The sequence below is a fragment of the Pristiophorus japonicus genome, chromosome 14 (assembly GCF_044704955.1).
Source record: "Pristiophorus japonicus isolate sPriJap1 chromosome 14, sPriJap1.hap1, whole genome shotgun sequence".
NCBI lineage: Eukaryota > Metazoa > Chordata > Chondrichthyes > Pristiophoridae > Pristiophorus > Pristiophorus japonicus.
Window position 1 is genome coordinate 112,167,230 of NC_091990.1, and position 11,849 is coordinate 112,179,078.

Consider the following 11,849-nt stretch of genomic DNA (forward strand, 5'->3'; position numbering starts at 1 on the left):
GGAGGGAGTGAGGAGAGGAGGGGGAGGGGAGGGAGTGAGGAGAGGAGGGGGGAGGGGAGGGAGTGAGGAGAGGAGGGGGGAGGGGGAGGGAGTGAGGAGAGGAGGGAGGGGGAGGGGAGGAGAGGAGGGAGGGAGGAGAGGAGGGGGGAGGGGAGGGAGGGAGGAGAGGAGGGGGAGGGGAGGGGGGAGAGGAGATGAGAGGAGGGGAGGGGAGGGAGGAGAGGAGAGGAGGGAGGGAGAGGGAGGGAGAGGAGGGGGAGGGGGAGGGAGGGAGGAGAGGAGGGGGAGGGGAGGGGAGGGGGGAGGAGAGGAGTGGGGAGGGGAGGGAGGAGAGGAGAGGAGAGAGGAGGGGGAGGGGAGGGAGGGGAAGGGGAGAGGAGGGGGAGAGGAGGGGAGGGAGGGGAGGGAGGGGAGGGAGGGGGAGAGGGAGGGGGGGAGGGAGGAGAGGAGGGAGGGAGGAGGGGAGAGAGGGAGGAGGGGAAGGAGGAGAGGCAGGGGGAGGGGAGGGAGGAGAGGCGGGGGGAGGGGAGGGAGGAGAGGAGAGGGGGAGGGAGAGGAGGGGGGGGGGGAGGGGAAAGAGAGGCTGAATGGGCCGAACCAGGCCTAGCCGCCGACACTTCAGGTGTGGCCCACCCCCAGCGAGATGCCGGGAGGGCCCCACCGACGACATGGAAGGGGGGGGGTGACTAAGAAGAGGGATGGGATGGGGGGGGATGGAGAGAAGGGGGTGGGGAGAGGCTGAACGGGCCAGGCCAGGCCACCGCCACTTCGGGCGGTGCCTGCCCCCAGCGAGATGCCGGGTGGGCCCCGCGGACGACAGAGGGGGAAGAGAAGGGGGGTGAGGGGCGAGAGAAGGGGGAGGGGGGTGGGAGGCTGAATGGGAGGGAGGTCCGAGTCCCGATCTTCACCCGGTGAGCCCATTCGACCAGGGCTAGGGGCGGGCCCCTCCCACACAGCCTCGGGGGCCTGGAGCTACTGCACATGCGCGCACATGTACAGAGGTCCCGGCACTGTTCTCAGCGCCGGGACCTGGCTCCGCCAACAACCCCTTGTGCTGCGCCACGCCGAGCACGAAGACATCCTGAGGAGACCGGAGAATCACAAGGTTGCTCTTTTTCTTCCAGAAAGTCGGTGCACCTTATCAAGATGCGCTGTTTTTCCAGAGGGCGGAAACTGGGCCCATTATAACTTCTTTGTTTTTGTCCTCTATGGGCTACAAATTCAACTCATTTCCACCTTCCGGCACGAATGATTTTGCGACCAGGCGCAGTGCTGGTAACGTCTCCCGACACATTGGGCAGGAGTTTAACGGTGGAGCGTTGGTTTTCCGCCCCGTTGTCCTGCACTCAGAGATCGTGACATCATCACCGTGCACATTGCCCTGTTTTCACCCCGCCCGAAATTGACTTTCGCCCCCTGCAGCAGCACCGGGCGAAAACACCAGCAACTGCAAGAGGTGTGTCTCGACCGTTACTGGGGTGAAAATTAAAGGCGAGGTGTCCAAGTCAAAATTTTAAATACTTACCTTCGTTTTCCCGCTCCTGATCCGGTCTCTTCGTGGGGTTGCGGCAGCGATCGCTCAGCCCGACACTCTGCATGAGTGACAGGCTGATCGCGCACCTCTCCCACTCCCCGGTGCCCCAAGTAGGTGCCTTTGTCTTCTACAGAGCCTGCAGTGATGGCCCTTCCCTTTAAAGGGAGGGAAGGGCCCCATGGACGCGGCAGTGCTGCACGGCCCAGTGCTCAGAGCTGCTGAACCGTGCGCCCCGTCACCGCCCCAGGAAGGTAGTGGTGCGCTTGATTTAGTGCTCCACTTCCTTCTGGGGGCGGTAACCCGAATTTCTGGAGATGGGCGGGACTTCAGTGCCTCGCCCTAAGTCTCGCGCCTCCTGACTGTTACCAAACGGGGCGATAATGAACTTTTTCCCGTATGCGTCTATTTATGAGGCCCAGGATCCCGTAAGCTTTTCTAACCGCTTTCTCATCCTGCCCTGCCACCTTCAACAATTTGTGCACATATACCTCCAGGTCCCTCTGTTCATGCAGCCCCTTTAGAATTGTACACTTTAGTTTTAATGCCTCTCCTCATTCTTCCTACTAAAATGTATCACTTCGCACTTTTCTGCCTTAAATTTCATCTGCCACGTGTCCACCCATTCCACCAGCCTGTCCACGTCCTCTTGAGGTCTATCACTGTCCTCCTCACTGTTCACTATATTTCCAAGTTTTATGTCATCTACAAATTTTGAAATTGTGCCCTGTACACCCACATCCAAGTCATTAATATATATCAAGAAAAACAGTGGTCCCAGTACCGACCCGTGGAGAACACCACAGTATACCTTCCCCCAGTCCGAAAAACAACCGTTCACTTAGCCAATTCGTATCCCTGCTGCCAATGTCCCTTTTATTCCATGGGTATCAACTTCGTTGACAAGCCTAATTATATCTTTAAAGGCGCATTTAAGGTGAACAGAGGGTAGAAATCATGTAACATTGAGCAGTTAACTGCTGTCATCATATAGCCTTGCACATTATACAGAATCACCCTGAAATCTTGGGTTTCTTCGACAGAGCTTTCCAAACCTCCGCCACCTAGAAGGACAAGGACAGCAGGCACATGGGAACACCATTACCTGCAAGTTCCCCTCCAAGTTACACCACCCCGACTGGGTCATATATCAGCTGTTCCTTCATTGTCACTGAGATGGAATCCTGGAACTCCCTCCCTAACAGCACTGTGGGAGCACCTTCCCCACATGGACTACAGTGGTTCAAGAAGGCGGCTCACCACCACCTTCTCAAGGGCAATTAGTGATGGGCAATAAATGCTGGCCTTGACAGCAACACCCACATCCCGAGAATGATTAAAGAAAGAAATTGCACACAACATATTAGCACAAAGATGCTTAACAAGATCATTTGCAATTTTAGCAGAGGTGTTCACCCATTTAAAATAAATCAATCAGGTAGTGCCTCTGCTGAGGTAGTGAAGAGAGAGAAAATGCTTTCAACATCCATACACTAACATCCCACAGCATAGGGTTAATGTATTCTATGCAATTATATGATAACAGCATTCACAGGATTAAAGTTATAACATATTCTCCATCCACCTCAACAAATTCCAACACAGACTTGAACAAATCATTGTGTGTTCTTCACCACATAGGAACAGGATTAGGCCATACAGCCCTTCGAGCTAGTTTACCATTCAATTAGATTGTGGCCGATCTATATCTTAAGTCCATTTAGCCGCCGAAGTTCCGTAACCCTTAATACCCTTGCCCAACAAAAATCTAGTAATCTCAGTTTTGACATTTTCATTTGATCCCCAGAATCCACAGCTTTATAGGGGGAGAGTGTTCCAGATCTCCACCACCCTTTGTGTGAAGAAATGCTTCCTGACATCACCCCTGAATGATCTGGCTCTAATTTTAAGGTTACACCTCTTGTTCTGGACTCTCACCACCAGAGGAAATACTTTCTCTCTATCTACCCTATCAACTCCTTTAATCATCTTCGACACCTTGATTAGATCACCCCTTAATCTTCTATACTCAAGACAAGCCAATCTATGCAACCTGCCCTCACAATTTAACCCTTTTAGCCCCGGTATCATTCTGGTGAATCTGCGTTGCTCCCCCTCCGAGGCAGATATATCCTCCCTAAGGGGCGGGGTCCAGAACTGAATGTAGTGCTCCAGATGGGGTATAACCAGAGCTTTATATAACCGTAACATTGATTGCAACACTGCTGTCTCATTGAGCACTGATATGTCCTAAGATTCATCGCAATCTCACAGAACTTTCAGAGCTGTACGGATGTCTTAATCCCTTATTCTGTTGAGATAAATTAGAAAGTAGCAGCACTGCGTAAAAAGGAAAAAATTGAATGAGGCACACAGAAGTCTGACAAGGTCTGAATCCATTTGAAATCCTGACAATTCAAAGGCATTTCCTGCACTCAAATTTTTTTTGAATTATTCGCAAATCATTTGAATTAAACAAAATAAATAACAGAAAAGAGGGAACGTAATCCTTTCAAAAATGAATTACCAGATAATTTGAACTAAACAAGATTAGACTAATACAGTCTACAAAATAGCACAGCGCAGACTTAGTGTTGGTTGATGTATAATATCTGGGAAATGATAATTGAAGAAAAACAATCTAAATAAAGAGACAGTGTTGGAGTTGTTCTTTTTGTATTTGCTCAAAGATGATTTTGAAATGATTTAATCTCTCACAATAATGACTCACTCAACCAGACTTTTCACTGAATGGTGATTCGAGGAAGTGAATCTGCAGGTTAAATGTGGACATGGATTATACCTTGGCTCCAGTTTGGAAGCTTGATTTAGAAACAATTTTGTTTACAGGATTTTTTGCATTCGATCCTCTTCACACTCATGCAGACACACACACAGATAACAATAACTTGTATTTATATAGCACCTTTAATGTAGTAAAACATCCCAAGGCGCTTCACAGGAGTATTACGAGACAAAAAAATTGACACCGAGCCACATAAGAAAAAAATTAGGGCAAAGAGATAAATTTTAAAGGAGCGTCTTAAAGGAGAAATGAGGGGTGGAGTGTTTAGGGAGCACATACATTCACACACATATATACACATACATATATACACACACACATATATATATATATATATTTATAATGTTTGTGTGTGTGTATATATATATAAAAAAACACACTGACATATGTACTCACACACAAATATGTATACATGCTCGTATACTCACATCCACTCATCAAAAAAATCTCAGAATGAATTCGCAAGACATTCCTCAGTGAGCTCGAGCCTAGTGGTGGTTGTGTGAGTGTGTGTGGCATCATTAGGAAATAACAATTGTGCTCGGAGTCACACATGTTTCCCTATCATTGAACCTGCCTGGCAGACAAATCTTCACCTTCTCCTGAAAGGTGGCTGGAAGCTTTAGCCCTTACCATTTACCTTTTACCATTATGGGATGTGCTGGGGGAGGGGAAGAGGAGGGAGGGTATGCGAGCTGCCTACCTGAAAGTTCCCAGCGTATTCCTCTTCCCTGTCGCCGTCCTCTCCCTCCAGGAGAGCGATGAGGGTGAATCCTCGGAAATAGGAGGGGACTGTGGCTGAGAGAGTGACTGGAGAGGAGAGAGGGCAGGAAAGAGGACAAAAAAAAGCACACTTAGCCGCAGCATCTGTAAAGTTGTCACATAAGATTTCAAATTTCACAGAGTTTGGAGGGTGCACTTAAAAAAAATAAAGCACAATTAAAAACATAACCGTGATGCGGACTGATGTCTAGGGAGGAATCAGTCTGCAAACACTTGGCAAACACCCTTGAAACAATCCCAGAGAGAGAGGGGGAGCAGTCTAGTGCATGCAGGAAGCGCATGGGTTGGGGAGAGAGAGACAGAGACAGAGAACATGCAATACTTACCCCGATACGTGCTGCCTGGTGTGTAGAATTGGGGATTCCCTTCGATTCGGAGGCTGAAGCCGGTGTTACCGTCTCTCCGGCTGCCCTGGGACCTCACGATACGGCTGCAGTATCCGTCGGTGACCGGGTTCTCGTCGTAATAGGAGGCGAACGCCGCAGGAACAGCGAGCAGGAGAGCGAGAAATCCCAGAGTTGAGTCCATCGTGTGTGTGTGAGAGAGAGTGTGGTGTGTGTGCCTTGTTACTCTGACTCCTTCTCTGCAGTCTGAAACACAGAGAGAGAGACACACACACAAACATAGATTTAAAGTGCTGCCTTCTTTTGTTGGAATGTTCCAAAATCTGCTGAAATTGACCACAGCCCGTCAATTGCAAGTCGGATTTCACTTGTAACTGACTGACACTACTCCCCCCACCACCACCTCCCCAAAAACACACACACACACAAGCTCAGAGTACCATCGCTTCCCTCCACACTTGAACAAATCCCCACAGATCCCTGTGCTGGCTTACCTCCCACAGCAGGGTCAGTCGAGTGGACAGCCCATGTTGACAATTAGCCCCTGATGATTCACACATAAGGGGGAGGGATGGGGAAGGGGAGGGGAGTTTCCTTTTTTTTTAAAAAAAGAAAAGGGAGGTTTGATTGAGAAAGAATATCAAGACAGAACACAAGCGACGGCTTATTAGCTCTTCCACAGTCTTGCTGCGGTCTCCGAGACACTGATTAAAGATCCCCCCAACTGCATGTCCCTTGAATTATTCCACACACACACACACAAACTTTTTAACAAGCTAGGGGAGTTTACAGACAAAAAATGTCTGTAGTTACATTTGAAATCGAGAGGAAGTCGTGCTGAGGTGCCGACTGGAGGGAGTTGTCAAAGAGCCACAATTAGTTTTTTTTTGAGTTACTTGCAAATTGTAGGCTATTTCTTACGCAGCGAGTGGTTAAGATCTGGAATGCACTGCCTGAGAGGGTGGTGGAGGCAGACTCAATCGTGGCTTTCGAAAGGGAATTGGATAAGTATCTGAAGGAACTTTTTTTTGCAGGGTTATGAGGAAAGGGCGGGGAGTGGGTCTATCTGAGTTGCTCTTGCAGAGAGCCGGCACGGGCTCGACGGACCAAGTGGCCGCCTTTCCTGTGCTGTAACTATTCTAGGATTCTTTTCGGCTCTTTTTTTGTTGCAAATAATTGTTCACCAAACGCTGCAGGGTCGAGGCATATTTTAACTCAGAATCTCAGCGAGCTGCAAAATAGAGATGAGATGAGATGAGTTTTTTAAAACACACCGAGTAGGTGCTGCCTGAAAGAGCGGTGGAAGCAGATTCAACAGTAACTTTCAAAAGGGGATTGGATAAATAGTTGAAGGGGAGAACACCTGCAGCGCTGTGGGGGAAGGGCAGGAGGGAGTGCAACTAATTGGACAGCTCATTTAAAGAGCCGGCACAGGCACGATGGGCTGAATGGCCTCCTTCTCTGCCCCTCCTCCTCCTCCCCCACCCTATCTCTGTAATCTCTTTCAGCCTCACAACCCAGCCCCCCTTCCGAGATATCTGCACTCCTCTAATTCTGCCCTCTTGAACATCCCTGATTATAATCGCTCAACCATCGGTGGCCAGGGCTTCAACTGCCTGGCCCCCCCTAAGTTCCGGAAATCCTGCATTAAACCTCTCCGCCTCTCTACCTCACTTTCCTCCTTTAAGATGCTCCTTAAAAATGATCTCTTTAACCAAGCTTTTGGTCATCTGCCGTAATTTCATCTTACGTGGCTTGGTGTCAAATGTATTTGTTTTGCCTTATAACACCCCTGTGAAGCGCCTTGGGACATTTTACTACGTATAAATACAAGTTGTTGTTATTGTTGTAAGATTCTATGATTCTACATTGCAAACCTGGGGTAGCCAATAAAATGACAGAAAATGATACTCGGTTTCCAAGGGTTATGTTACAATGAGTGAGTACTCAAACTAGGGTTGTATTCCCTAGAATTTCGAAGGTTAAGGAGTGATCTGATCGATAAAGTAGATAGAGAGAAACTATTTCCACTGGTTGAGGATTCTAGGACTAGGGTGAAATTAGGAAACACTTCTACACACAAAGGGTGGTAGAAGTTTGGAACTCTCTTCTGCAAACGGCAATTGGTGCTGGGTCAATTGTTGATTTTAAATCGGAGATTGATAGCATTCTGTTAACCAAAAGTATTAAGGGATATGGGCCAAAGGTGGGTATATGGAGTTAGGTCACAGATCCATCGAATGGTGGAACAGGCTCGAGGGGCTGAATTTTTTTATTTTTATTTATTCTTTCCTGGGATGTGAGCATTGTTGACAAGACCAGCATTTATTACCCATTCCCAATTGCCCTTGAGAAGATAGTGGTGAGCCGCCTTCTTGAACCGCTGCACTCCGTGTGGTGAAGGTACTCTCACAATGCTGTTAAGGAGGAAGTTCCAGGATTGTGACCCAGCGACAATGAAGGAATGGCGATATGCTTCCAAATCAGGATGGTGTGTGACTTGGAGGGGAATGTGGAGGTGATGGTGTTCCCAAGTGTCTGCTGCCCTTGTCCTTCTAGGTGGTAGAGGTTGTGGGTTTAGGAGGTGCTGCCAAAGAAGCCATGATGAGTTGCTGCAATGCATCTTGTAGATGATATACACTGCAGTGACCTCCTCCTGTTCCTATGTTCCTAAACGAAGAAGAGATGATGCTCTATTAAATCCAGAGATAATGGAAACTTGTCCTATGCAGTATTTTGGGGCGGGGGGGCAGTTATTTTATTTTAAATTTGCATCAGGCTTTGGGAACAGGCTGTGTCGGGGCTGGGGTGGGGGGTGGGTGGTGCAGATTTAATTTGATTTCAGCGGGAGATTTCCAAGCAATTTGTCCGCACAGTACTCGATGCTGCGATTTCCAAGTGCTGTTTGGGGATCAGATCTTGCAAATAACACGTTAGCGAGAGAGTGTCAACCTTGCTTTGTTTAGTTCTTTTTACAGATGTCTTGTATTGTATTTCAACATGACTTGATCCCTCAGACACACCTTTCTGTCGGTAACCCAGGACTGTTAATCCTGTTCCAACCGCTGCTCATTCATTGTGGAAATCACAATCATTTGTTGCAAAAATCCACCTCCAAATTAAAGACAGTGAGCAAATTAAAATCATATAGTCAATAATTTATTGTTAAAGATTGCTTTGTGGTTACAGTCCAAATGAACAGGCATTGAGTGTACAATAAATGTTCCCAATTATCGCAGACCCTGTAACTGCACTGATTCTCAATCCACTTCCCTGCTCCGCCTCTGACTCCAGGTTGACACTGCAGCAATGTGTCACTGGTGCACTCATACTGGAGTGTAAAGGTAGCAGCACATTTCAACTTTGTCAGCCCTGGCTCAGTGGGCAGCACACATTCTCTGAGTCAGAAGGTTGTGGGTTCAAGTCCCACTCCAGGGACTTGAGCACGAAAATCTAGGCTGCCACTCTCAGTGCAGTGCTGAGGGAGTGCTGCACTGTCGGAGGTGCTGTCTTTCGGATCAGACATTAAAACGAGGCCCTGTCTGTTCGCTCAGGTGGACTTAAAAGATCCCAGGGCACTATTTCAAAGAAGAGCAGGGGATTATTCCCTGGTGTCCTGGCCAATATTTATAATCAACATAACAAAAACGAATATCTGGTCATTATCACATTGCTGTTTGTGGGAGCTTGCTGTGCTCAAATTAGCTGCCATGTTTCCCACATTACAACAATGACTACACTCCAAGGGTACTTAATTGGCTGCAAAGCACTTTTAGATGTTCAGTGGTCATGAAAGGTGCTATATAAATGCAATCTTTCCCTTTCCCTTCCCTTCCTCCCACCGAGCCACAGCTGACATGTATGTTATATGGTGTAACTGAAGTGTGGGTAGAGGGACGGGTATGTTGGGTAGGTATGCCTGTTCACTGTGTGATGTCTGTAACACTGTCATGCATACTGTACTGTACATACCTTACCGGTACACCACAGGGTGCTGTTGCTGGAGACCCGGGGGTTGTCTGCACACGGCAGGTAATCCAGTATAAAAAGGAACACGGAGCTTGTTGACAGCACTCAGGAGCTGCTAATAAAGGATTGCAGGTCTGCACAGTTTAAGTACCATACCCTGCCTCATGGAGCCATTACTAAAGGTGCCTACATACACTACAACTGGCGACGGGAATACGGGATCACGAACTATAAGCTCAACATGTCTAACCTCAGCAACTTTCAGCATTTTACAGAGGCGGAAGATTAGGATGCTTTTGAGGAATGATTGGAACACTTCTTTATAGCCAATGATTTGGAAGGGGACACATCGGCCACACTACCGAACAAACGCAGGGCCATCCTACTTAGCAGTTGTGGGCCCACCATCTACGGTCACGTCAGGGACTTACTAGCCCCGGAGGAGACAACCACCAAGAGCTATGAGGAACTTGTAACAATCATACAAGAACAACTAAAACCGAAAGAAAGCATCCTCACAGCCAGGCACCGGTTCTACACTTACCGGCGACCTGAGGGCCAAGAAATTGCCAAGTATGCTGCACACTTAAGAAGACTAGCTGCACCGTGTGACCACCTTAATAGAAACATAGAAAATAGATGCAGGTGTAGGCCATTCGGCCCTTCGAGCCTGCACCATCATTCAATAAGATCATGGCTGATCATTCACCTCATTACCCCTTTCCTGCTTTCTCTCTATACCCCTCGATCTCTTTAGCCGTAAGGGCCATATCTAACTCCCTCTTGAATATATCCAATGAACTGGCATCAACAACTCTCTGCGGCAGGGAATTCCACAGGTTAACAACTCTCTGAGTGAAGAAGTTTCTCCTCAACTCAGTCCTAAATGGCCTACCCCTTATCCTAAGATTGTGTCCCCTGGTTCTGGACTTCCCCAACATCAGGAACATTCTTCCCGCATCTAACCTGTCCCGTCCCGTTAGAATCTTATACGTTTCTATGAGAACCCCTCTCATCCTTCTAAACTCCAGTGTATAAAGGCCCAGTTGATCCAGTCTCTCCTCATATGTCAGTCCAGCCATCCCTGGAATTAGTCTGGTGAACCTTCGCTGCACTCCCTCAATAGCAAGAACGTCCTTCCTCAGCTTAGGAGACCAAAACTGAACACAATATTCCAGGTGAGGCCTCACCAAGGCCCTGTACAATTGCAGTAAGACCTCACTGCTCCTATACTCAAATCCCCTAGCTATGAAGGTCAACATGCCATTTGCCTTCTTCACCGCCTGCTGTACCTGCATGTCAACTTTCAATGACTGATGAACCATGACACCCAGGTCTCGTTGCACCTCCCCTTTTCCGAATCTGCCACCATTCAGAAAATATTCTGCCTTCGTGTTATTGCCTCCAAAGTGGATAACCTCACATTTATCCACATTATACTGCATCTGCCATGCATTTGCCCACTCACCTAACTGGTCCAAATCACCCTGCAGCCTCTTAGAATCCTCCTCACAGCTCACACCGCCACCCAGTTTAGTGTCATCTGCAAACTTGGAGATATTACATTCAATTCATTCATCCAAATCATTAATGTATATTGTAAAGAGCTGGGGTCCCAGCACTGAGCCCTGCGCCACTCCACTAGTCACTGCCTGCCATTCCAAAAAGGACCTGTTTATCCCGACTCTTTGCTTCCTGTCTGCCAACCAATTCTCTATCCACGCCAGTACAATACCCCCAATACAATGTGTTTTGATTTTGAACACCAATCTCTTATGTGAGACCTTGTCAAAGGCCTTTTGAAAGTCCAAATACACCACATCCACTGGTTCTCCCTTGTCCACTCTGCTAGTTACATCCTCAAAAAATTCCAGAAGATTTGTCAAGCATGATTTCCCCTTCATAAATCCATGCTGAATTGGACTGATCCTGTCACAGCTTTCCAAATGCGCTGCTATTTCATCCTTAACAATTGATGCCAACATTTTCCCCACTACTGATGTCAGGCTAACCAGTCTAATGAAGCACTAAGGGACATATTTGTCATCGGAATCGGCCACGAAGGCCTCCTCCACAAATTGCTCTTGGCTGACATCACGGTCACCCTGTAGAAAGCAATTCAAGTGAGCCAAGCCTACATGGTTTCGGCCAGTGACTCCAGGCGAATACTGACCCAGGACTCTAAACCGGCGAGCACACTGCACCGCATGGACACTTCTCAAGGCAGAAATGCTGCCCCGAGTCCCGCAACCCTGAGTCCGACACATGGGGCAAATCGGATGGCCCTGTGCTGGCGCTGTGAAGGAAACCACAGGGCCCACCAGTGCTGCTACAAAGACTATGCATGCAAAGGCTGCAAAGAAAAAGGGCACCTTCAGAGAATGTACTCACTGTGTCTCTGATGAGTTGGCTAATC

General features: G+C 48.1%; 1 protein-coding gene across 1 annotated transcript in view; it reads right to left on the reverse strand.

Moving 5' to 3' along the window:
• LOC139279635 (spondin-1-like) overlaps nucleotides 1-5,934 on the reverse strand; it is a 425,839-nt gene extending 419,905 nt beyond the window's left edge. The window contains exons 1-3 of the mRNA XM_070898744.1: nucleotides 5,447-5,934; nucleotides 5,041-5,147; nucleotides 1,526-1,592 (exon numbers count right to left, since the gene is read on the reverse strand). Of these exons, the coding sequence (XP_070754845.1) occupies nucleotides 1,526-1,592; nucleotides 5,041-5,147; nucleotides 5,447-5,648 (376 nt within the window). The 5' untranslated portion in view covers nucleotides 5,649-5,934. The remainder of the gene's footprint in view (nucleotides 1-1,525; nucleotides 1,593-5,040; nucleotides 5,148-5,446) is intronic.
• Nucleotides 5,935-11,849: the final 5,915 nt, after the last annotated feature.